At 54.0% G+C, this 25,640-nt stretch overlaps 1 protein-coding gene across 1 annotated transcript; it reads left to right on the plus strand.

Moving 5' to 3' along the window:
* Positions 1 to 6,660: 6,660 nt before the first annotated feature.
* On the plus strand, positions 6,661 to 25,464 carry TEKT1 (tektin 1). Its single transcript, XM_062175482.1, has 7 exons — positions 6,661 to 6,850; positions 13,399 to 13,564; positions 16,309 to 16,437; positions 16,781 to 16,924; positions 18,809 to 19,031; positions 24,382 to 24,578; positions 25,257 to 25,464. The coding sequence occupies exons 1-7, from the start codon at positions 6,661 to 6,663 to the stop codon at positions 25,462 to 25,464; spliced, it is 1,257 nt and encodes a 418-aa protein (XP_062031466.1).
* Positions 25,465 to 25,640: the final 176 nt, after the last annotated feature.

The following is a 25,640-nucleotide window of genomic DNA, read 5'->3' on the forward strand; positions in this document are numbered from 1 at the left end:
GACAGACAGAAAGGTCTTCCTTCCGTTGGTTCACCCCCCAGATGGCCGCTACGGCTGAAGCCAGAAGCCAGGTGCTTCCTCCTGGTCTCCCATGTGGGTGCAGGGCCCAAGCACTTGGGCCATCCTCCACTGCACTCCCGGGCCACAGCAGAGAGCTGGACTGGAATAGGAGCAACTGGGACAGAATCCGGTGCCCCAAAATATGCATATATTCTAAATACAGCCTTGGTTAAGGTGGAATGGATCATGGGATAAGAAGTAAGTGTAAAGGAAATATGTTTCTAATGAATGAACAAATAGAGAAAAAAAAATTATTTATTCGGAAGGGAGAGGGAAGGGATGGGAGAGAGGGAGACAAGATCCCCCCTCTGCTGGCTCATCCCCCCAGTGCCCGTAACAGCTGGGCCAGGCCAAGGTCAGGAGCTGGGAACTCCATCAGGGTCTTCCACCTGGGTGGCACAGACCCAAGTACCAGACCACTTGAGCCACCCCTTGCTGCCTCCCGGAGTGTGCATGGCTAGGAAGAGAGCCAGGACTCAAACCCGGGCCCCCTGTGAGGGGATGTGGGTGTCCCAGACAGCACCTCAATCACCAAAGCCCCTCTCCAACAAGCAGGAAGAAACTGCCCAAACCATAGCCAAACCATAGCCATCCTAGAGCTGAGAATACAGTTTTATTACATAAAATTCAATGATTGGGCTTACAGCAGTGAGAGCATGACAGAAAAACATGAATAGAAAAAAAGAATCAGTGAACTTGAAGATAGAACAACAGAGATGATCCTCTTTGAAGAACAGAGAGAAAATATTGGAATAAATAACGAGATGTGTCTTTGGGAAAAAGGGGAGGGAAAGGAGCCGGGCAGACGGGAGTGGAAGGGAGACTCACGTCTCGCTGCACACACTTTGAAGGTTATTTACAGTTCCAGTCATCAGCACGCATTACTGATTTAAACAGGCGGTAAGTACACCCTGTGCTCACAGGTCCTGGGCCCCCTCTGGGGGAATTCTGATCCAGGGGGTCCAAGCAGAACCTTTTCAAAAGGTTTTATTTCAGTTGGCGTTCAGATGACCTGCCAGCTAGGAGTTACTGTCCTAGGATATGAGCTGTTGGCTGCACTCACTGCTGCTAGACGCTGCCTTGAACATGAACGCTCCTGAAGATGCCAAGGCGCTAGGGGCGGGCCTTTGGGGCAATGGTCAGCATGTCCCTTGGGGACGCCCACATCTCCTGTAGGGAGGACGGCCTGCTTTGAGTCCCAGATCCTCTGCTGATCCAGCATCCTGCCGACGTGCACTCTGGGAAGCAGCAGGGGACGGCTCAAGTAGCCGCTCCCTGCCACCCACACGGGACACCTACGGAGAGTCTGGAGCCCCTAGCTTTAGTCTAGGCAGCCCTGGCTGCTGTGGGCATCTGGGGAGTGAACCAAGGGATGGACGATCTCTGTCGCTCTGCTTTTCCATAAAGCAAAAATAAATAAAAACAGAAAAAGATGCTAAGCACTTTACAGAGAAAGGAAGGACATAAAATAGTCACTGGGCATCCTAGCACTCTGCTTCATTGACTCTGGTCAGCTGGTTAGTAGATGTTCTGTGTGTCCGCTCCTTACAGATGAGAGAGATTTACAAAGACAAGTATTCTGTCTAAGGTCGCACACTGCACCGCTGGGCTGAGCCTGAACTGGACTTGGACTCCAGTCCTCCGGTCTGATATCAGAGGCTGGCCCCATCCTACCCATCTGGGCACCTGGCACAGCTCTAGGCAGGGCAGAGCTCAAGAACGGGTCAGCCGGGGCGGGCGTTGTGGTCCAGCGAGTAAGCCACTGCTTGGGACGCCCACATCACGCACTAGAGAGCCTGAGTTCGAGTCCCACTTCTACTTCCAGCCCAGATTCCTACTAAGACACCTTGGAGGCAGAGGATGGCTCCTGCCATCTGTGGGAAGCCTGGGAGGAGTGCTTGGCTCCTGCTTCAGCCTGGCCCAGCCCCAGCTGTCATGGGCCTCTGGGGGGGTGGAAGACCTCTTTTTTTTTTTTTTGACAGGCAGAGTGGACAGTGAGAGAGAGACACAGAGAGAAAGGTCTTCCTTTTTGCTGTTGGTTCACCCTCCAATGGCCGCCGCGGCTGGCGCGCTGCGGCCGCCGCACCACGCTGATCCTATGGTAGGAGCCAGGTGCTTCTCCTGGTCTCCCATGGGGTGCAGGGCCCAAGCACCTGGGCCATCCTCCACTGCACTCCTGGGCCACAGCAGAGAGCTGGCCTGGAAGAGGAGCAACCGGGACAGAATCCGGCGCCCCGACCGGGACTAGAACCCGGTGTGCCGGCGCCGCAAGGCGGAGGATTAGCCTGTTAAGCCACAGTGCCGGCCTGGAAGACCTCTTACTCTCCCCTCCTCTCCCCTTTCGCTCTGTTACTCTTTCAAATAAATATATATATTTTTTTGGTTCAAAACGGTTTTATGCAAAAATTAATCTGTAACAAAAACTTGGCATCAAATAAAATTAAAAAAAACTTAAATGAATGTGTAAATAATGTAAAAATTTCCTGAAATGCATTCGATATTGAGAAACACCACACAGTTTCTGTCCATGACTGTGCCTGGGCTGCTTCTGGGGCTGAGCCTCGCTACAGGAACCACCAGCGAGCCGAGCCTCGGCTGATCACACGGCCGCAGGCCAGGCCGCGGTGTCAGCAGAGCAGACTCTGAGGCTGGCTCTGTTCACAGGACTCTGCTTTTGACCTCACTGGTCCTGACTCGTCAGTAGCTGACCACTGTACTTGAACTCTAGCCCCGGGTCTGGCTACAAGATTATCTACCTTGCTGCTCCAGAGACAAATTTTACATTTTTCCAAGGCACCACATGATAAGGTTCCGAATGTAAACACATAGAAGGTGTTCAGCTGAGGGTCTCCCCTCTATGGCAGCCCCCCGGCCTGCCCCTTCGCCTCAGGCAGCCAACGGCACCAGGTCTTGCCTGTCTGTCCAGAGCCTCAGCAAGCTAATACGCAGACGTTTCCCTTCCCACTTCTTCTTGACATCGCAGACTCCACCTTCCCACACCTGGCTTTGGGGTTGTTTTTCATGCTGCTCTGCGCATCATTGAACGTGAGTACGGAACGGCTTTCTCTACTCTTTCAGAGCTTCAGTTTACGACTGTAAGGATGGACTGCAACGTACTTATCCCACTAACGGGCACCTAGATCGCTCCTCGTCTTGCTACTGCTGAGAAGGCTGCAATGAATGACCTTGTGTGTGCAGGCATCATTTAAATTTTGTTTTGAGATACAGAAAGGTTTAGCTATATATAGATAGAGGTGTATCTGTGTATAGATATATAGATAACTGAGGGAGGGAGGGAGAGAGAGAGAAGGAGGAAGAGGCTGGGATGCTGTCCAGTTCTCCAAAATAGGTCGCAGGGACCTCCCCAGATGTGCGTTCACAGAAAGCTAGAATTGGAAGCGGAGCTGGGACTTGAACCCAGGCCCTCCCATGTGGGATGTGGGTGTCCCCAGCAGTGTTTCAACTGCTGGGCTGTCATCATTTTGAAACCATTCCATAGTTTCTTTCTTGCTTCCTTTTGATTTTTTTTTGGCCTGGTTTCTGGAGTGTTTGATAAACATTTTAACATGTTCAGCCTTTGGTTTGGCGTCTAGAAAGCATCCAGGAGCAGGCAAGTCTCGCGAGGCTGGTTGATCGGATCTGTGTTCCCCGAGTGTCTCAGAACATATTCATCTGAGATACCCATTGATTTAAAAGTTTGCACCAAGCTGGCGCCGCGGCTCACTAGGCTAATCCTCCGCCTTGCAGCGCCGGCACACCGGGTTCTAGTCCCGGTCGGGGCACCGATCCTGTCCCGGTTGCCCCTCTTCCAGGCCAGCTCTCTGCTGTGGCCCGGGAAGGCAGTGGAGGATGGCCCAAGTTCTTGGGCCCTGCACCCCATGGGAGACCAGGAGAAGCACCTGGCTCCTGGCTTCCGATCAGCGCGGTGCACCAGCCGCAGCGCGCCTACCGCGGCAGCCATTGGAGGGTGAACCAACGGCAAAAAGGAAGACCTTTCTCTCTGTCTCCCTCTACTCTCCACTCTGTCAAAAATAAAAAAATTAAAAAAAAAAAAGTTTGCACCAAAATAAACTTCTCTATCCCCACTGTCATTCTGCCTTTGAAATTAATTAAAACATTTTAAAAATAAAAGGTTTATTTGAAAGTCAGAAATACAGATAAAGAACGAGAGAGCAAGAGAGTGAGGTATCTTCCACCTGCTGGTTTGTCCCCCCAAATGACTGGAATGACTGGGGCTGGGCTAGGCAAAGCAGTTCTGATCCAGCTCTCTGCTATGGCCTGGGAAAGCAGTAGAAGATGGCCCAAGTCCTTGGGCCCCTGCACCCACGTGGGAAACCGGCAAGAGGCTCTTGGCTCCTGGCTTTGGATCAGCACAGCTCCGACCGTTGCAGCCATTTGGGGAGCGAACCAGCAGATGAAAGACCTCTCTAACTCTGTCTTTCAAATAAGGAAGTCTTTAAAACAGAGTACTAAGAGGCGGCGACTTCATCCAGCTGTGGCGTTCAGTGGTGAGGCCTCCGGGAAGTGAGTAGAGTGGATTTGGTCAGTAGGCTGCTGGGGGCCCTGGTGGCTGCTTAAGCAGAGACAGACACAGGTGCGCTCCCACGCGCTCACTTCAGCGATGGGGAAACCGACGGTCAGCGGGGCTTGGCCTCCCAGCTCGGGGTCCGCTCGGGCACGGCTCCTCTTTACCCAGGACGCTCGCACATCCTCCACGTGCAGCGGCGCTGCGACGGCCTGGAGCATCCCCCAACCCACCCCCACTGTACACAGTATCCTGACTGGGTCTTGGCTCCCGTCACCTGTCAGGTGCCCCTTGGAGATGGCCAAGCACCAGCACCTACAGCTCCACGGCCAGGCCACCGCCTCCAGGACAGGGCATCGGATGCGCGCATGCGCAAATTCCTGCAGCAGAGCCCGCCCCCGAGGCCCTGGAGACTGGGCTTCGGTTGCCATGGAGACCGCGTTGTTTACATCCCAGTTCCGGGAGCGCCGATAGCTCCAGCGCGCGTCAGGAGGCTCCCATCCCGAGCCTGGGTAGTAGTCACTGGGGCGCTGAGGTAAGCAAACCCCAGCACAGCCCGGCCCACGGACCCCCAGCGGTGGACCTCCGCCCTCTAAAGCTTGTGCCCGCTGGCTCCAGGGGCTACCCCAAGGGTTCTGGGTCAACTTTGGGGCCTTAGACAAACTTGAGAGAGGCCATAGGAGCGGGTGGACTAGGAAGACGGAGCTGACCCCAGGGCGTCCGGGTCAGAGCTGACCCCAGGCAGCCTTTCAGCCTTTGCTGTTGCTCCGGGTCCGGGCCAGCTGCTTTCTCACAAGCTCCCCTTCCTGTTCTTTGTCCTGGGAAGTTTCAGATTCTTTTGTCTGCTGAGTTAGCTTAAAACCCAGCAGTCAGTTTGCAGGCATCACCGGTAGTTCGTTTGTTTTGGGAAAACACGTTTGGGTTTTGTTTGGCACTGCGCTATGGGTACAATCCTAACGAGTCACAAAAACGCATGCAGGAGTCCACCCAAAGAGGAGAACAGGCAGTGGACTCACTGAAATACCCTAAATGTGCATCAGCAGTAGACAGCACAGGTGCATCTTGGTTTGCTCATAGGATGGCACACGGCACAGCAACCAGAAGGAACAAACTACAGCTTAGGGCAATGCGATGCGTCTCCCAGACATCGCCCCGAGGGAGAGAAGTCGGGGCCAAAGGACACACACAGTGCGACTCCATTTCTGTGAAGGGCAAAACAGCAAATCGAATCGGCAGTGTTCACAGTGAGGGTAGTGGCTGCCCCGTGGGACTGGGGTGGGGACCAGCCACTGGAAGGGGCTCGAGCTGCTGTAACCTGTTTCTTGATCGGCCGGCTGGCTACACAGGTGTTCATGCTGTGTGTGTCCCACTTTAGAAAGAATTGACTTTTAAAAAGATGTTATTTGAAAGGCACAGTTACGGGGGTAGGGTGTGGGGGGGGGGGAGAGGGAGAGAGAGAGAAAGAGAGAGAGAGAGCGTGAGCACCCTTCCATCCACTCATTCACTCCCAGATGCCGACAACAGTCAGGCAGGGCTGGGCCAGGATGAAGTCCGGGGCCCAGACCTCCATCCAGATCTCCCATGTGGGTGCAGGGGCCTAAGCACTTGGGCCATCCTCTGCTGCTTTCCCAGGTGCATTAGCAGGGAGCTGGATTGGAAGTGGAGGAGCTGGGACTGCAACCAGCACCAGTAAGGGGCATCATAGGCAGTGGCTTTACCTGCTACACCATAGCACCGGCCCCTAAGAACTGGACAAACTGGAACAGACATTTGTACCCAGCGGTTGAGATGCCCGTGTCTCAGGTTGGACCGCGTGGGGTTGGTACCCAGTTTTGGCTCCTGACTCCGGCTTCCTGCTGTGTACCCTGAGAGGCAGCAGGTGCCACCTGTGTGGGAGACGGGGACTGATTCCTGGCTCCTAGCACTGGCCTGTCTCCGTCCCAGACCTTGAGAGCTTTTGGGAAGTGAATCAGAGGAGGGAGTGCGCTCTCCCACTCCCTCTTGGAGGAGGGACAAGTTTCTGTCATTTAAGCTGAACACACGTATGTCTTTCATCAGGTCGTTGGAAACCCCAAATGGCCAAACTACTGCAGTCTCCACCCAAGTTCCTGCCCTCGGAATGGCAGGTTGCTAACAAGAGCCAGTACCACAGAGCCGAGGCCCAGCGGTGCCGATCCGAGCGCCTGGTGGCAGAAAGCCAGAGGCTTGTGGATGACATCGAAAAGACCACGAGAAAGTCGCAGAGCGATGTGAACAAGAAACTCGGTAAGATGGCGTGCTTGGAGGCGGCGGCGGCGGTGTGGCGTTAGTGTCATGTTAAGCCGCACCAAAGTATCGTTCTTTGTATCTTAAGGCAAAATGTATGGATTCTCCAGGTTCTGAGCTTAAGGTGTTGCAAGGGTTCTACACCTAAAACTACAAACCCTTATTGCAGGAAGTTGAAGAATTTTTATGTAAATGCAGGGATATATCATTTAAAGAAGCGAAGCATTGGTATTTTAACAATTCTCCCTCAAAATTAATCTATAGATTGAATGCAAAGCCAATGAAAATCTGAGCACGTTTTCTGGTGGAATTGGCAAACAGCTTCTAAAGTTCATGTGGAAATGCAAAGGGTCAAGAATGGGCTGGCTGTTTTGAAGAGGGACAGAGTTGGAAGATCGTCACTGTGGATCCTATTATCAGTCCTGCTATGAAGCTATGATAATCACAGTAATGAAGCAAGGGCACAGAGACAAATGGACCAGCAGAACATAGTTCTAGAGTCCAGAAACAAAGCCGTGCATGTATATTAATCCGACTTACGACAGAAGCGATGCGACAGTGTAATGGGAAAATGATAGTCTTCCTGGCACACTGGCAAATGGGATATTCATTTGGAAAGAAATGACATCCTGTCCCCTACCTCGTATCAAATATAAAAAGTGCTAATTCAATCTGTGTGGACAATGTAGAACAATAATGCTTTTAGAATCACTTTTATGATTTGTAGAAGGCAACAATTTCTTACTTTCAAGAACACAAAAGAACCGATCATAGAAAATAACTGGATTATATAAAAACGAAGACCTTTTGTTTCTTAACGCACTCCCTTAGAGGTGGTTTTTCCACTCTGTGCAGTGGGAGAAGGTGTTCATGGTACACATGTCTGACAAAGGATCTGTATCCAGGATACATAAAGAACTTCTAGGGAAAAAGCGAAACTACAGAAAACTCAGAGAGAGAGCGAGCGAGCAAGAGAGTGAGCGAGAGCGAGAACCCAGACAACCAAGGAGCAGACGAGGAGGTGGCCCGACCGTGGCCGTCAGAGGGGCACACCAGTTAAATCATGGCTGCGATGCCGTGGCACACCCAGCAGTGACTGAAATGAATGAGAAGATGGGGAGAACAGGAAGAAGGCAAAAGAGAAAAACACCAAGGGTTGGGGAGGACGCCGGGCAACTGGAACGCCCCTTCCCGACTGCTGGCAGTGCACACTGGTGTATGCGTGCTGGAAATCTGGGTTTCTACCCAAGCTGAACGTGTGTGCAGCCTTTCACTCAGCTCTTCCGCTTTTAGGCTTCTACCCAGCAAGAATTCACACGTAAGCTGCGGTGTTCAGAGAAGTGCTATTTCTAACAGCCAAACTCAGGAGAATGGATGCACAGCGGGGTTGTAGTCAGCAAAGAGAACCATCTACAGCTGCCTGCGACACTGCAGATGAACCCTAACACTTAGTAAGATGTGTGGTCCAGTAGATGACAAACACCTAGCATATCAGTCCACTTACATGAAGTGAAACAGACACACCGAAGACAAAGACAAAAGGAACAGCTGGTCTCTCTGGTTGGAAGTGAGCCTCGGTGTGTGGGGAGGTAGGAACTGCAGGGAACCACGAGAGACCTCCTGGGTGCTGGGATGGCTTTGTGTCTTGGGTTAGGTATTGGTCTCGCAGGTGTGTTCACCGTGAAAACAGCCTAATTCGTGAGTGCTTATTCCCTGTAGGTTTATGACAGTTCAGTAAAAAGCTGAAAGAAGTAGTAGCGAGTTCCCATGCTGCGGCTGGTGATCCAGACACGTCGTGTTGGTGCTTGAGTGGAGACGAGTGAGGTGCACACGTGTCTGGGATGTGGCGTCACCTGGCCCTCTAACGGCACTGATAAAGCGCTGTCAGATTGAAGTGGGGGTGCATCCTTTCAGCTGGTCCCATCCAATGGCCACCCAGTTTCCACACTTAATGGTTGCTCAGTGCCCGTCCACCTTGACCACGCTACAGGGCTTTGGGAATTCTACGTCGTCTCTCCTGGGTCAGTTCTTTCATTTCCAGCCTTTCTCCCTCTTTTTCATTGTGAGGCTTCCTCCTCCCATTCACCCCTTGTTGGTATTCTTCGTGTTTTGTTTTTGGCTCGCTTGGTTTTTTCTTCTCTCCTCTCTTGATGACTTCATTGGAAATGTTACCACTATCGTCTTTGTGCTATTTGTTTTGCAAATATAAATATTGATCTCTCAGTGACCCTAACTTTTTATGGAAATGGAGAACTACCTGCCGTGTATTTTACCTAAATTCTTTTAGGCACCTCAAAATAAATACATCTCAAGATGAGCTCATCACTTTAACCTCAAAACTTGCTCCTGCTTCCTCTTATCCTGGTTAACGGGACTAGGATCACTCATTGATTTTTGTATCCATTAAATATATCCAACACTGTGCTAGATGCGTAGGAGTGTGAACTTGAAGAAAAGAGACAGCCTAGTATGTGAGTGAGATAAAACACGAGTAAAAAGACAAGTAACTAATTATTCCACGTTGTCAGACTGGGCAGATGTCATGGAAGGGACGCAGGAGAGAAGAGGTGCTCAGTGATAAGCATGTTGGATTTATGTATGAATTTTCACACCCGAAGGAGATGACTTAGAATAACAAAGGTAGGGTGCATGTGCTATTATGGGGAACGAACTGAGGTCCAACTTGGCGTACAGAGCACATGATGCAGAGAAACCTGAGGGAGATGAGAGGGAGATGGGGCTGATGGTAGGCAGTTAGAATTGAACAGGTAGATTCAGAACTCTTGGAGCCATCACATACCAATAGTAGTGGAAACCACATGTGTAGATTGGAGTACCCGAGGAATGCATTGAGAAAGAAAAGGTGACACGGGATAAAGTTGGGCAAGAGAAGAATTGGAGAACAGAAGTTCAAGCAGAAAAACAAAGAGACGAGGCCAAGGTCACGAAATATGAAAGATGAAGCGTTCACGGATGAGGAAGTGCTGTCTAAAATGTCCAGGTGACTGGAAGGTTACTGGCGACCTTTGAAATAAAGGTCGAGGAGGCAAGGTCGGGGGTCAAAGTCAATTGCACAGTGAGAGTGGGTAGACATCAGTTTATACAGTGGATTGAAAATACGCATCTGGCCAGCGCCGTGGCTCAACAGGCCAATCTTCCGCCTGCGGTGCTGGCACACTGGGTTCTAGTCCCGGCCGGGGTGCCGGATTCTGTCCCGGTTGCCCCTCTTCCAGGCCAGCTCTCTGCTGTGGCCTGGGAGTGCAGTGGAGGATGGCCCAAGTGATTGGGCCCTGCACCTGCATGGGAGACCAGGAGAAGCACCTGGCTCCTGCCTTCGGATCAGTGCGGTGCGCCGGCCGCAGCAGCCATTGGAGGGTAACAACGGCAAAGGAAGACCTTTCTCTCTCTCTCTCACTGTCCACTCTTGCCTGTCAAAAAAAAAAAAAAAAAAAAAAAGAAAAGAAAACACGCACTGTCTTCTTTACGTTTTAAAATTCCAACACAATAGTAAATGCTATGTGTCAGGGACAAGGGAGTGAGGTGGGGAGGAAGCAACATAGACAAACCATGAAAACGACTTTAGAAGCCAGAAAGCAGGTCAGGTGTCAACACACTAGGAACTGCAGAAGGTCAGGCTGGGAGGAGGACAGTGGCCAGCCGGCTGACTCATGCTGCAGGAACCTTGAAATGCGTAAAACTGGCTATATCCAGTTACTTCCGAGGCTGGAGGTTCAGGATAGAACTGGAAATAAATTAGGTCAAAGTCTCCTCCCCCCCCCCCCCCATTATTTTACTTGAAACTATACAGAGACAGAGATCTCCCATCTGCTGGTTCACTCCCCAAATGCCATCAGTAGCTAGGGTTAGACAGGACGGAAGCCAGGAGCCCAGAACCCAGTCCAGGTCTCCCACATGGGTGGCAGGGACCCAATCACTGGAGCCATCGCTGATGTCTCAGCAGGAGGCTGGAATTGGAGCCTGAAGTCAGCCACTCCAGTGTGGGATGTGGCAGCACACGCCCACCCCAGCTGAAGTCTTTCCGAAGAAGCTCTGCTCCATTCCAGCTCTCCCCTGGCTGCTTTTTCCAGAATGAAACTCTGCCCACAGACCCAATTCTTCCAGCTGGCTCCCAGGAGCTCAAGCAGGAGACTGGGAGCCATTTCTATGGAGAGAATAACGGCTCCGAAAGGAAAGCCCGGTGTGGGGGTTCCCCAGTGGAATGAGGGGCCGTGCTGCTCGTTCCGCACAACAAAGCACTCTGGGTGCCCAGTGCCGTCCCTGCAGACTGAGGTGCCCGTGGCATATTGGCATCGCACTCTGCAATCAGACGGGGATCACCAAGCTCAGCTCATTAGAGTTCAGAGAAGACATCACACCCATGGAACAAGCAGAGGAGTCTTTCAAATTAAACCATTCAGAGAACAAGAGTTCTTGGAAATTAAAAATAGGAGAGCAGAAAAACAATGTCCAAAGGAAAAACTGAAAAATGTCTAGACAGTAGGAAAAAAGGAAAGAGATAGAGGGAAGAAAAAACAATAAAATGGGCCGGTGCTGTGGCATAGTAGGCTAAGCCTCCACCTGCAGTACTGGCATCCCATATGGGTACCGGTTCAAGTCCTGGCTGTTCCTCTTCTGATCCAGCTCCCTGCTGTGGCCTGGGAAAGCAGTGGAAGATGGCTCAAGTCCTTGGGCCCCTGCACCCGTGTGGGAGACTTGGAAGAAGCTCCTAGCTCCTGGCTTTGGATTGGCCTAGCTCCAGCTGTTGTGGCTATTTGGGGAGTGAACCAGTGGCTGGAAGACCGACCTCTCTGTCTCTCCCTCTCTCTGTCTATAACTATACCTCTCAAATAAATAAAAATCTTAAAACAAGAAAGAGACAATAAAATCAAAGGATCAACCTGGGAGAAAAATAGCACTTCATTCTGCTGGTTCACTCCCCAGATGGCTGTAACTGCTAGGGCTGGGGCAGACCAAAGCCAGGCACTTCTTCTGGGTCTCCCACATGGGTGGCCGGGGCCCAAGCACTTGGGCCATTTTCTGCTGCTTTTCCCAGGGATGTTGGCAGAGCACTGGATGGGAAGTAGAGCAGCCAGGACTCAAACTGGCGTCCACATGGGATGCCGGCACTGCAGGCTGCAGCTTTACCCACTATGCCACAATGCTGGCCCCTATTTTTATTCTTTTAAAAATTATTTAATTAATTTATTTAAAAGGGAGGGTGACAGAGACAGACTTGGGGAAGAGAGAGGTCTTCCATCTGCTGGTTCACTCCCCAAATGACTGCAACAGCCAGGGATGAGCCAGGCTGAAGCCAGGAGCCTGGAACTGAATCCTGGTCTCCCACATGGATGGCAGGGGCACAAGCACTCAGGCCATTTTTCTACTGCTTTTTTCCCCAGGCACATTAGCAGGAAACCAGATGGGAAGTGGAACAGCAGGGACTCAAACTGGTGTTCCTGTATGGGACGCTGGCATGGCCAGCAGTGGCTTAACCTGGTGTACCACAGTGCCAGCCCTGAAAGTGTGTATCTTTAAATTCCATGTTTTGGTGCACTTCTTGAAGCCTCCTTGTGTGCTGTATGACGTTCACAGCAGGGTAAGGCCTATCTGTCTTCTCACTCTCCATGTCTTTGTAGGAATGTATCGCACATACCACCTTCCTCCCATGCTCAGCTGCGTTTGCTGAGAATACATTTGCCTTCAGTCACTAAAAGGAAGTGAAAAGAAACACTGACATGTTTACAAAACCATAAAGCAATGCCATTATTTAAATGAGCTCGTGATACACATGTATGGGGAGATTGAAGGGCCGGAGAATGTCTTGTGAGTTGGATAAGAGCAAAGCAGAGGGGGGCCGGCGCTGTGGTGTAGCGGGTAAAACCACCGCCTGCAGTGCTGGCATCCCACATGGGCACTGGTTCGTGTCCTGGCTGCTCCACTTCCAATCCAGCTCTCTGCTGTGGCCTGGGAAAGCAGTGGAGGATGGCCCAAGTCCTTGGGCCCCTGCACCCACGTGGGAGACCTGGAAAAAACACCTGGCTCCTGGCTTCAGATCAGCTCAGCTCCAGCCATTGTGGCCAATTGGGGAGTGAACCAGTGGATGGAAGACCTCCCTCCCTCTCCCTCTCTCTCTCCTTCTCTGTGTAACTCTGACTTTCAAATAAATAACAAATTTGCTCTTTACAAAAAAAAAGAGCAAATCAGAGGAAGTCAACAGGTGATACTCAAACTGCTGAGGAGGAAACAGCCGCGTGAGCAGACGGGGGATGGGAGTAGCAGCCAGAGCATCGGGAGTGGGGGGATGCGCAAAGCACTGGGGTCCTGGCTGGCTTTTCTCGTCTTTGAGAAAATTCAAAGTTGATTGGAAACAGCGGACACTGCAGAAGTGGGGCGAGTGCAGAATGCCGGGTTTGATGCTGAATGTAAGAACCTTCCATCCTCTGGGCCGGCCGGGAACTGCTGTCCGAGTGATGCCGGGCTCACTCCCGCCCCCCAGCGGCCGGAGCCGGAGCCGGCGAGTCCGGCTGCGACTTGTCCCTGTGTTGCAGAGCAGCGGCTGGAGGAAGTGCGGTTCTGGAAGAGGGAGCTGGACGGCAAACTCGAGCAGCTGGTGTACGAGACGGAGGATCTGCTCACGTACAAGGGCAGGCTGGAGAAGGCCCTGCAGGACTTCCGGGAGCCCCTGCGCATCACCGAGCGGTGCCTGGCCTACAGGTAGGAGGGCGGTGCCGGGGCGAGGGTGGTGCTGGGAGCCCAGGCCGACCGTGCGAGGCTGCCACTTAGGAGGAGGCCAAAGAGCAGGTGCACTTTAAAAAAGATAGTCACTTAAGTCATCTGAAAGGCGGAGTGACAGATTTTCCATCCGCTGGCTCCCTTCCCAGATGTCCATAGCAGCCACGGCTGGGCCCGCCAGGAGCTCCATCCACATCTCCCACGTGAACAGCAGGGACCCAAACCCTTGGGCCCTCCTCTGCTGCCTCCCGGGTGTGTTAGCAGGGAGCTGGATTGGCAGCCTGGACTAGCCAGGTCTGGAACCGAGCGCTCCGACGCTGGTGCCACTGTCCCAGGCACTGACTAAACCTGCTGGGCCGCAGCACCCACCCCAGCTGTTCCTGTAAAGCCTGAAGTTACCCATGCCTGCCCCAGGTGCTGGGTGGTGGGGCAGCGATGGAACGGGCTCTTGGCTCAACTGGGAGTCTAGACGCTCCATTCCACCTGGCACCATGCACTACAATCTTAGGGCTGTAGGCAGCTTTCACTCCCGAGGCCAAACACTCAGGTCAAAGAAGCAGGGGTTCAGACTTTCCCATAGGGGAGCACTGGTTCAAGTCCAGGCTGCTCCACTTCCGACCCAGCTCCCTGCTAATGTGCCTGGGAAGGCGGAAAGTGGCCAAAGTACTAGGACCCCTGCTACCCACATGGCTCCTGCCTCCTCCCTGGCTCAGCCTCAGCCATTTTGGCCATTTGGGGAGTGAACCAGTAGATGGAAGGTTGGTCGGTTTTCCTCCCTCCCTCTCTCCCTCCCTCCTTCCCTCTCCTTTAAAAGAAAGAAAAAGAATCCGGAGCTTTATTGCCAAGGAAGAAGTTGAGATACAGGAAGCAAGTAATCACGGACCTGTAGCTACCGCGGGACAACATGAGGGTGCTTCAGAAAGTTCATGGACAGCGTGGACTGTGAAAAAAACCTGTTGCATAGATTTTAAATATTTTTTTTTGCACAAAAATAAACATCTTTTAAAAAAAGATTCATTTTATGTATTTGAAAGGCAAAGTGACAGGGCTGGCGTTGGGTGTAGTGGGCAAAGCCACCACCTGCAGTGCCGGCATCCCATATGGGTGTGGATTCCTGTCCCGGCTGCTCCACTTCCGATCCAGCTCCCTGCTAATGGCCTGGGAAAGCAGTGGAAGATAGCCCAAGTGTTTGGACTCCTGCCATCTGTGTGGGAGACCTGGATGAAGCTCCTGGTATTGGCCTGGCCCTGTGCTGGCTGCTGAGGCCATCTGGGGAGTGAACTAGCGGATGGAAGATGTGTCTGTCTTTCCCTCTTATTCTTTCAAATTGAATAAATTTTTATTATTATTTTTTAAAGATCCAGGTAAAATGACACACACAGAGAGAAACACACAAAGATCTGCTAGGTCACTCCCTAAATGGCTACAAGGCCAGGACTGGCCAGGCTGAAGCCAGGAGCCTGGAACTCCATCCAGTGTCCCGTCCGGGTGGCAGGGGCCTGAGTCCTTGGGTTATCTTCCCCTGCTTTTCCCAGGCGCAGGGAGAGGGGAGAGGGGAGGAGAGGGATTGGAAGTAGAGCAGCTGGGACTCGAACTGGCACTCTTGTGGGATGCTAGCGTCTCAGGTAGCGGCTTGATTTGCTGGGCCAGACAGCCAGCCCCTCAGATAAACACCTTTTATTCCCACTCTCCGTGAACTCGTGGAAGTTGAAAGCGTGCCGTGAGGCCGGGAGGCAGGCAGTGCAGGGCGGATTGCAGAGCGCGCGATGCGCACGCGTGTCCGCAGTCGCTGCGCTCCCCTCCGCAGAGCCGGCACGCCGCCTGTCGCGCGCCCCTTCCGGACGGAGCAGCCTTCTGTAGTCAGCCCGCAAGGACCCCACCGTTCCCCGAGAGCCCCGGGAGCTCGAGAGCTGGGACCACTCAAGCTTCCCCTACAAGGTTCCGCACGAGCGGGCTCCGCGGGGCTCTCCTCCCGAATCCATCCCATTCCCCGACAGAGTGCGTGTGCCGCCGGTGTCCCCAGCCTCCCGAAAGCCTCTGTGTTCCTGGAGACCTGTCCCCTCCGTGAGCTCAGCCAGGCAGCCGCTGATGGTGAGGGCCTGCGCCAGGCCCAGGGGGTCGCGCCGGGGAGGGGGAGATGTGCTGAGCAGAGCTGCACCTTCCGCTTTTATACCTCGCTGCTTCCTTGCTGGCGATTTCTGCCCATTTCACAGAAGAGCAAAGCAAGGCACAGGTGACACGCACAGTGCTTGCAACACGCGCACAGCTAGTGAGTGGGGGAGCCTTCCGCCCAAGGGAGGGCGCGCAAGGCAGAGAACTGACAGCCACCTAGCGCGCGCAATGCCGGCGCTGTGGCACGGAGCGATCCCCGGGGAGGCTCAGCTCCAAAGGGTTAAGTGAGGCTGTTTATCTGGAAAGCTCAGGAAGTGCCAGGGTGGGTGGGTAGGGGTGCATATTAATGTTGGTATTATTGCTACTTATCACGATGAGACAGCTTTTTGGGTTATCAAACCTCTCCGGATAAAGGAAGACATTCTACATCAGAAGACAACGTTCCCAACGAGCGGGGCGAGAAGGCACAGGAGCGGGGAGAGCTCCCCTTTGGCATCTCCTGCCCAGTGCCCAGTCCCCGACCGGCTCCGGCTCACTGTGTCCACACGGCACCTGCACGGCCCGCGTCCTGGGCGGCTCTGCCCGCGCTCAGCCGCTGCTGCCCCTCCCGCCAGGGAGAAGCGCGTCGGGATCGACCTGGTGCACGACGAGGTGGAGCAGGAGCTGGTGAAGGAGGCCGAGGTCATCCGGGGCGTCCTGGCGCTGCTCACCCGCACCCTGGAGGAGGTCACGGAGCAGATCAGGTGCGGCGCCACCGGCAAGGCTGGGACTGGACGCCCTGGGAGTCGGGGCCACGCGCGCGCCCGCGTGGAAGTCGCCCTCTGGTGGCGGATGAGGGTAGGGCGGGGTCTCGACCTGGCCCCGAGGGCTGGCTGGGGGGGATGATCCCGCACACGTGGACACGCTGCAGGGGCGGCCTCCACAAGCGTCCACGTGGAGGGCCTCGGCGCGGTCAGCTCATCGTCAGGCATCCCGGGGCCTGTGTGGGTGCTGGGGGCCGGAGAAGCGGCAGATAGCAGGGGAAGAGCCCCCCCACCCCGAGGGGGCGGCCCGGAGGGAGAACCCCCGCTTCCCGGTCTCCCTCAGGCTGAACCGCTCTGCCAAGTACAACCTGGAGAAGGATTTGAAGGACAAGTTCGTGGCGCTGACCATCGACGACATCTGCTTCTCGCTCAACAACAACTCGCCCAGCATCCGCTACGCCGAGGACGCCGTGCGCATCGAACCCAAGTGAGTGAGGCCTGGCCGCGGGCGCAGCCTCGCGTCGCCCTCCCCTCCTGGCTCCAGCGCATCCCCCTGGACCTGGCCTGCGGGAGCGGGGGCCTGAGGGGGACCCAGCGCTGCAGGCCCTCCGCCTGCCGCCCATCCCACACAGCCCGGGGGGGTCCTGGGGGCCTCCAGGTAGGCCCTGCTTCCAGGAATCTGACTGTTCATGCTTCTAGCAGGTGGGAGAGTCTAGAGACGTAAAAGGCCAGCTGGTAGGTCCCCGCCTGCATCGTTGAGATGCTCAGTGTGGCCGCTGTGTTCATCCTTAGGCCCAGGCACTCACTCCCACACATACACATAACTTGTTTAGTTGACAGAAGTTACACTGTGGGCCGGTGCCATGGCTCAACAGGCTAATCCTCTGCCTCGCGGCGCCGGCACACTGGGTTCTAGTCCCGGTTGGGGCGCCGGATTCTGTCCCGGTTGCCCCTCTTCCAGTCCAGCTCTCTGCTGTGGCCCGGGAGTGCAGTGGAGGATGTCCCAAGTCCTTGGGCCCTGCACCCCATGGGAGACCAGGAGAAGCACCTGGCTCCTGGCTTTGGATCAGCGCGGTGCGCCGGCTGCGGCGGCCATTGGAGGGTGAACCAATGGCAAAGGAAGACCTTTCTCTCTGTCTCTCTCTCTCTCTCACTGTCCACTCTGCCTGTCCAAAAAAAAAAAAAAAAAAAAAAAAAAAGTTGTACTGTATACCTTTCCTGTACTATTTAACTTGCAATTTTTTTTTTTTTAAGGATTTTATTTGAAAGGCAGGGAAAGAGATCTTGCATCTACTGGTTCACTCCCCAAATGCCAACCACAGCCAGGGCTGGGCCAGGCCAAAGCCAGGATCCCGGGCCTCCATCCGGGTCTCCCCCGTGGGTGCAGGGACCCACAGACTTGAGCCATCATGGGCCGCTTCCCCAGGCGCGTTAGCAGGGAGCTGGATTAGAAGCAGAGCTGCAGCTCAAGCCGGCTCTGGGGTATGGGGTGCGGTGTTGCAGGCGGCGGCTCACCCCGCTGTGCCCCAACCCAGGCCCCTGGCTTGCATCTTTCAGGCTGCCATGCGGCAGCCCCTAACTCATGCCAGCTAGGAGCAGTGACTGTCTCAGTCTCTGCAGGTCAGGGCCCCAGCCCTGCTCAGCGGGCGTCTCTGGCCCAGTGTCTCCCGAGGCCACAGTCCGTCTGAAGGCTTAGTGGCTGCGTCGGTCCCCGGCCATGGGAGCTGCTTCGCGGACGGGGCAGCCTCCCGACGTGGCAGCGGGCACCTCGACAGCCAGCGATCTGACTGAAGACGAGGGAGGGAAGAGAGCGAGCCCCAGGCTTCCTACACCCTCATCTAGAGGCCGCGTCTCGTCCTGCTCTTTGCGACATCCACGTCTCCACGTTCATCTCACAGTCAAGGGGAGGGGACCACAGAGCAGCGTGGCCACCAGGAGGCAGGCATGGGGCCAGCTCAGAGGGAGCGATCCCGGTAGAACCAGGCCGGGTCCAGCAGCACAAGGATCTTCCTGCCCGAAGGTAGCTGCTTCCCAGACCTGCAAGACGTGTGTCTGGCGTGCTTGTTATCTAAAGAATTAGGAAGCAGAGAGAGATTCCACTAAGGTTCACTCCCCGCACGCCAGCAGTGGCCCCATGCCAGGCTGAAGGCAGGAGCCAGGAATAGAACCCAGGTCTCCCGCGTGGGAGGCAAGAATCCAGCCATTGGAGCCGTCACTGCTGCCTCACATCCGCTCTCAGAGTCCCGGGGTTGGAGGCTCAGCCCCAGTTCCACCTGCCTCAGCGGGTTTCCAGGAGCTTGCCCCCACCCCCACATGCCCTCGCCCAGCCCACTGTGCCGTGCACAAGTGCGTGCGTGTGTATCCGTTTCAGCTCGGTGAGCCTGGAAGACTGGTTAGACTTCTCCAACACCAATGTGGAGAAGGCCGACAAGCAGAGGAACAACTCGATGGCGCTGAAGGCCCTGGTGGACCGCATCCTGTCCCAGACGGCCGACGACCTGTGCAGGCAGTGCCACGTGGTGGACACGGCCTTCAGGAACGGGCTGAAGGAGACCAAGGATGCCCGGGACAAGCTGGCTCTGCACCTGGACAAGGTGAGCTGCAGGAGAGCGGGACCCCAACAGCCAGAACGCCCCATGAACTTACACACCAGGGGCAGTCACACCCCTTCCCTGTCACAGCAGGCTTTGGGGGACTGTAGTGGGACTCTGCCACACACTCACCATCCGCTGTCACTCTTGTCCCTGCTGTAGAGGACAGGGCCGGGAGACACGGGGTCTGGCCACAGCTTGGTGCCTGGCTGTCTGACCCTGGGTGGGCGTCTGACTTCTCCGGGCCTCCCATGTGACACATCGAGATGGGCCACCTGGTCCCAGACCTCCCTCAGGACTCTGCCTCCAACAGTCGATGCAATCCGTTTCTCCAAACCCAGCTGCTGCCCTGGGACCCCAGCCAGCTTTCCCTGGTGCACCCCGCGGAGTGCTGGTAGCTTGGCCCCGGTCTGTAGCATTTGCGACTTCCCATGGCAAATATGCCCAGGCTGGCCAGGTTGTCTCACAATCACAGCCCACCAAGCCCAGTTTTCCACACCTCGCAGGGCCGTGGGTTTTTTTTGACACTAACAGCACTCGGCCTAGGCGCACTGCACAAGCCCAGCAGGCCCCCAGGACCCGCGATGCCAGGCTGGTGCGGCTTCGGAGAAGAGAGGCCGGAGGATAGGAGATCCCTATCGGGGGATGGACTCGGAGACGGTGGCTACACATCAGATAGAGCATCGAGAGACAACCAAAACTTGGTCTGAAATCATCGTAGCATTCAGAAGCATGGCGGAGTGCCAAGTTCTGAGACAGGAATGCACAGGAAAGCGGTTCGGGGCTTCCTAAGCTGTAAGGCCTCAGGGGCCACCGGGGAAGCCGTGTGGACCCCTTCCAGAGCAAAGCGTTTCAAGATCTGGTGGAGAGAGCCAGGCGCCTGGCCGCAGGGTGTTAGCATGGGAACGGAACGAGGGCAGTGGGCACTTGCACGGCGAGGCTGTCCACTTGTGCTTGGAGGCCGCCAACGTGGGCACTAGGAGAAAAGGCTCCACCTGGCTATTGTGCAGCCGGGCACCTCCCTGCTCCTGAAGCAAAGACAACCGCCAAGTTAGACGCTCGGGTAATTCCCATGTTGTTTTTAAACCCCAGGAAGGCTTAGAATTAAGTATGGCCATGTTTAGGACAACCTAACAGAGAGGTCACTGGACTTCCCCCACAAAGGGTCAGATAACAGCTGTTTTAGATTTTGTGGGCCAAGAGGCAGAGTTGAGATCACCCCTTATTACATAAGCACCTATAGAAACAAATTCCTGCAAATTCCTCATTGACCAAATTAAAAATATAGTACTAATTGAATATACAACTCTTACTTTAAGGATTTATTTATTTAAAAGGTAGAATTACAGACAATGAGAGGGAGAGACAGAGAGGTCTTCCATCCACTGGTTTACTCCCCAAATGGCCGCAACAACCAGAGCTGAGCTGATCCAAAGCTAGGATCTTCTTCCAGGTCTCTCATTCGGGTGCAGGGGCCCAAGCACTTGGGCCATCTTCTATTGCTTTCCCAGGCCACAGCAGAGAGCTGGATTGGAAGAGGAGCAGCCAAGACTACAACCGGCACCCATATGGGATGCCAGCGCTATAGGCAGAGGATTAACCTACTTTGCCACAGGGTGGCCCTGAATGTACAGTTCTTGTAATACAGGTCTATTAGTGGGAAAAGGGGAAATCTTTCTGGGGAGGGCAACACTTGCTTTGCTGAAGTTCCAAGTTAGTGTTTCCTGTCAAGTCCATTACACATGTTCATCTGTTCATGTTGATCTGTGATGAGATGCGGCACATCTCCTTGTCCAAAGTGTCTTCATTCAGATAGCTAGTGCCAAATAATGACAGCAGCGCAGGGGCATACGATGTTATCTGAATACGTTCATTGCTTGGAAGGCAGCTAGAGAATCCTGTTAGACTCTTTAGCCTGCAATTGCCTTGTAATGTATCGCTGGCTCTCAGATCGGTCACATCTAGTCGAAGGCTAGGTGAAGTGGATTTTGAAATACGGGAACTTCCTTTGTAGTGCAAAACTGCACGGCTGGAAGCAAGCCGTCACACATCAGTGTGGGAGTGGAGGTCTTGCTTCTTGTTTTAACTTTGGCTGTCGTGGGAAGTCTGTGACACAGTGTGACAGAGCTCCTAATTAAAGTTATGATAGTTTTTGAAATGATTTTGCCAGTGTCAGCTTTGCATAGAAGTGCTGTGTTGCCTTCGAAGTTTTGTTTGGATCCGTTAAGTCTGCAGCTACTCGTCACAGCCATTCAGCCTGTGAGCACAGTGATCGAGGGTGGGTTTTCTTATTTAGGAAAGCTCCCTGCTTGGCCCTGAGCTAAAATAAACCACAAGAGTTTCACCGCTACTAAGCTGAGAACGGCCGAGTGGTAGGGCAAGTCAGGATACTCCGCTTCCGCTCCCGACAAAAATCCACACAACTGAGGACTGCCAGGTCAGAGGACCAGTGAGGCTGAATGTTGATGATATTGTTGAATTGCATGTGATACATTCAGCGTCTTCCACAAAATGCCTTCTGGAGAATACTACAGCCCATGACCATGCTGTAGGTGACCTCATTTCCACAAGCTCTGTGAGTTTGCTCAGCAAACCCTTCTGTTCCGCACATCCTTTGTCACCATCGGCTGTGACACTTCTTAGCAGGTTCCACTTCAGGTTATAGCCATTCAGTATTTTCTCAACTGCTTGAGAACAGCGACTCCCTGAGCCTACTCAGAGGCTAATTCTCCAGTCCCTTCAAACTCAGCATCGAGTCCTTGAATGCGCAACAACCGAGCAGGACCGAAGCTCTGGGTCCCGGCTGCTCCACGTCTGACCAGCTCCCTGCTTATGTGTCTGGGAAGGCTGCAAGATGATGGCCCGAGCACCTAGGCCCCCACATCTATGTAGGAGATCTGGCGGAGTTCCTTGCTGGGATACGAACACCATCTCCCCTCGTCATAGAGCTTCCAGGTTATCGTTAGCTGCGGGCCCAGTGCTATACGGCGCATCTCCACTTCTAGAGGTCTCACCCAGGGCAAAGACAGATGATTCGAAGTCATGTCCCTGGTCTTCAAAACTGGTCCCTGCTGTTACTCTTTGCTCTTGGCTTCAGATCAGCCCAGCTCTGGCCATCTGGGGAGTGAACCAGCAGAGAGAAGACCTCACTCTTTAATTCTGTCTTAAAAATAAATAAAATGAATTGGACATCTATGTAATTAAAAAATTGTAGCTTAAAATATGATATTGAATAACTGATTTAGCCTTATGATTTCAAGTTGAAATTTTATTAAGCTTGAAGACTTAATATTTGGAATATTAAGATATTTAAGAGCTTGAGAGTCATCATCTATACTGGCTTAAGTTGATGAGCTCTATTTAAGAACTGTAGAAGGCATTGCTTGTTAACTCAAAACAATACATCAAGTTTCTAAATGCTGCTGTAAATAGGTATTCAAAGGATCTCTAAGTTTGAAGTGGGAACAACTATCAATCAAAATCAGTTTAAAGTGATTGTTAGCGGCCCGGCGCTGTGGCATAGTGGGTAAAGCCTCCACAGGCAGTGCCGGCATCCCATATGGGTGCCAGTTTGAGTCCTGGCTGCTCCACTTCTGATTCAGCTCCCTACTAACGGCCTGGGAAAACAGAAGGTGACCTAAGTCCTTGGGCCCCTGCACCTGGATGAAGCTCCTGGCTTCGGCCTGGTCCAGCCCCAGCCATTGCTACCATCTGGGGAGTGAGCCAGCAGATGAAAGATCACTCCTGTCTCATCTCTTAGCTCTGCCTTTCAAATAAATATTTATTAAAAAATAAAGTGTTAAAGTTAGTAAATATTAATTACTATTAACTGAACCTAAGAAAGCTTAAGAAATATTAAGAAAAAGCTTAAGAAAACCAAGTACAATTCATGGACCTCATTTGGGCTCTAATAATTTAGTATTTACAAAAAAAAAAATCAGGGAAATTTGAACCCTAGACATCAGATATTAAGAAGTCATCTCCTTCCCTCTCCCTGCCCCTGTTGTTTTTGGTATAATAAAGATGTTGTAGGCCGGCGCCGTGGCTTAATAGGCTAATCCTCCGCCTTGCGGCACCGGCACACCGGGTTCTAGTCCTGGTTGGGGCGCTGGATTCTATCCCAGTTGCTCCTCTTCCAGTCCAGCTCTCTGCTGTGGCCCGGGAAGGCAGTGGAGGATGGCCGAAGTCCTTGGGCCCTGCACCTGCATGGGAGACCAGGAGAAGCACCTGGCTCCTGGCTTCGGATCAGTGTGATGCGCCGGCCGCAGCGGCCATTGGAGGGTGAACCAACGGCAAAAAGGAAGACCTTTCTCTCTGTCTCTCTCTCTCTATCCACTCTGCCTGTCCAAAAAAAAAAAAAAAAAAAAAAAAGATGTTGTAGCTGTGTTAACAAGAAAGAACCCTTACATCTTAGAGATACACCGTCAGGTTTCCGAGACTGAAATGGTACCAGACTTGTCCTCAGATACCTCAGCTGATGGGCAGGGGTCGGGAGAGGGGTGTGGCTGGAACGAGCCTGGCCGTGTCTAGCTCACTGCTGAAGCTGGTGGGTACACAGGGGGCCTGTGTCCGTCCACTGTTGTGTGCGTGTTTGGAAACCTCTATGAAACAGAGTTAAAGATTTTAAATAACTATTCGTCTCAAATATACAGGGAACTCCTAAGTGGTCTTTTCTGCACACAAAGCCGCCCTCAAACCCTCAAGCCAGCCCGTCTGTCGGGTGCCTGACCTCAGTTCCCCGCTTTGCCCCAGAGTCCAGCTTCCTGCTGATGTACACCCTGGGGGGCAGCAGGTGCTGGCCCAAGTGCCTGGGCCCTTGCCACCCACTGGGAGACCCAGATGGAATTCCTGGCTCCTGGCTGAAGGCCTGGCCCAGCCCCAGCTGTGGTGGGTATTTGGAGGGTGAACCAGCAGGTGGAGGTTTCTCTTTGCTTCTCAAATAAGTAACTCAACAAACAAAGCCAAGCTCCTTCTGGATGCTCACACTGTTTCCCCAGGTTTCCCAGAAGCCAGAACTGGGTGGGTGGAGCTGTAAGGGGCTTTGTAGCAAGGTGAACGGGGGTGCTGAGCAGCAGTGAGAGCTCTGTGTGGGCCAGGCCCTTCCGAGGGCCTCCCATCCAGGAAGGAGAGGAGGTGGCATGGCCAGTCCTGTGCATTCCTTCCGGGAGGTTCTGAGGCTGGGTACCCAGGCGGCCTTGCCCACTGCTCGAGGGAAGAGCGATCGACTCCCGGGCTCCTGCTTAGGTGGGAATCCGAGATTCCCCCCTTCCCCACCTACATGTCCGCATAGAGCTGCCGTCTGCTGCCGAGTGTTGAGGGGCGCACCTGGCCTCACCCCAATCCTTTTTGTAAGGTCATGGAAGAGATCGCGTCCCAGGAGAAAAACGTGACAGTTCTTGAAAAAGCCATCCTGGACCAAGAAGGCCCCGCCAAAGTGGCTCACACGCGCCTGGAGACCAGGACGCGCCGGCCCAACGTGGAGCTGTGTCGCGATGTCGCGCAGTACAGACTGATCAGAGAGGTTCAGGACATCACCAGCAACGTGGCAAGGTAGGCCGGCGGCCGGCGGGAGGTGGGGGAGGGGCCTGGCGCCATGGCCTTGCGGGTGAAGCCCGCTCGAAGAGTTTGAGGGTTTCCATCTCACACGACCGCCCATCAGCCCAGTCAGGCTTGTCGTCACCCCAGGGATTGACCCCGGAGTAGACATTTTTCTTAGAAAAAATAATCCCAAATCCGAATGCTTAGGTGCACTCTGCAGTTTCGGGGTGGGCATTTGGCCTGGCAGTTAAGATGCTGCCTGGGGCATGTGCATTGCCTATCCCAGTCTCTGGATTCGAATCCCAGCTCTGCTCCCGAGTCCAGCTTCCTGTTAGTGCAGACCACGGGAGGCATAGTCACGGCTCAGGTAGCTGGGTTCCCGCCACCCGAACTGAGTAGTGGCTCCCAGCTTCGGCCTGACCCAGCTCCAGCTACTATGAGAATCTGGGGCGGGACCCACTGGATGGGGGCTCTATTTCACTCTCAACCTTCAGACGCTGCAATGTGAAATGGCGCCACTCCATGGGGGTCTCCATGTCATGAATCCGGCCCATGGCTCCAGTCTGAAAGCCGACTTGGGGAGGAAGGAGGGCGGGGGAGCGCACACTGAATCCCCAGTACCCTCTGGTATAGAGTACCTGCAGAGGAGTTAGAGCAGAGTGATGGCCTGTGTTCCCCTGCCTCTCCCAGACTGAAGGAGACCTTAGCCCGGGCTCAGGCAGAGCTGAAGGGGCTGAACCGCAGGCAGCTCGCCCTGCAGGAGGAGATCCAGGTGAAGGAGAACACCATCTACATCGACGAGGTGCTGTGTGTGCAGATGCGCCAGTCCATCCCGCTGCGGGCCGGGGAGGACCGAAGGGACTGGGCGGGCGGCCTCGGCCCCGACGCTGTCTGCTAGGGCCGGGGCTGCTTCAGATCCTCATTAAACACGTTTGTCACAGAACAGTCCAGAGCTTTCCTCTGGGGCGGGGCGGGGGGGAAGGGTGGAGGGCCAGAGCTTCTACTCCGTCTGCTGCAGCCTGCCAACCAGAACTCCAGAGCCAGCTCAGGGGCCGAGAGCTGGGTGTGAGCTTC

Source organism: Lepus europaeus, chromosome 18 (genome assembly GCF_033115175.1).
Source record: "Lepus europaeus isolate LE1 chromosome 18, mLepTim1.pri, whole genome shotgun sequence".
NCBI classification, from domain to species: domain Eukaryota; kingdom Metazoa; phylum Chordata; class Mammalia; order Lagomorpha; family Leporidae; genus Lepus; species Lepus europaeus.

Bases quoted from the DNA above. Each gene is read 5' to 3' on its own strand.
- TEKT1 (XM_062175482.1), top strand. From the start codon at position 6,661: ATGGCCAAACTACTGCAGTCTCCACCCAAGTTCCTGCCCTCGGAATGG. The intron at 16,925-18,808 runs GTGAGTGAGGCC...TATCCGTTTCAG, and splicing joins GCCGTGCGCATCGAACCCAA to CTCGGTGAGCCTGGAAGACT. The intron at 19,032-24,381 runs GTGAGCTGCAGG...CCTTTTTGTAAG, and splicing joins TGGCTCTGCACCTGGACAAG to GTCATGGAAGAGATCGCGTC.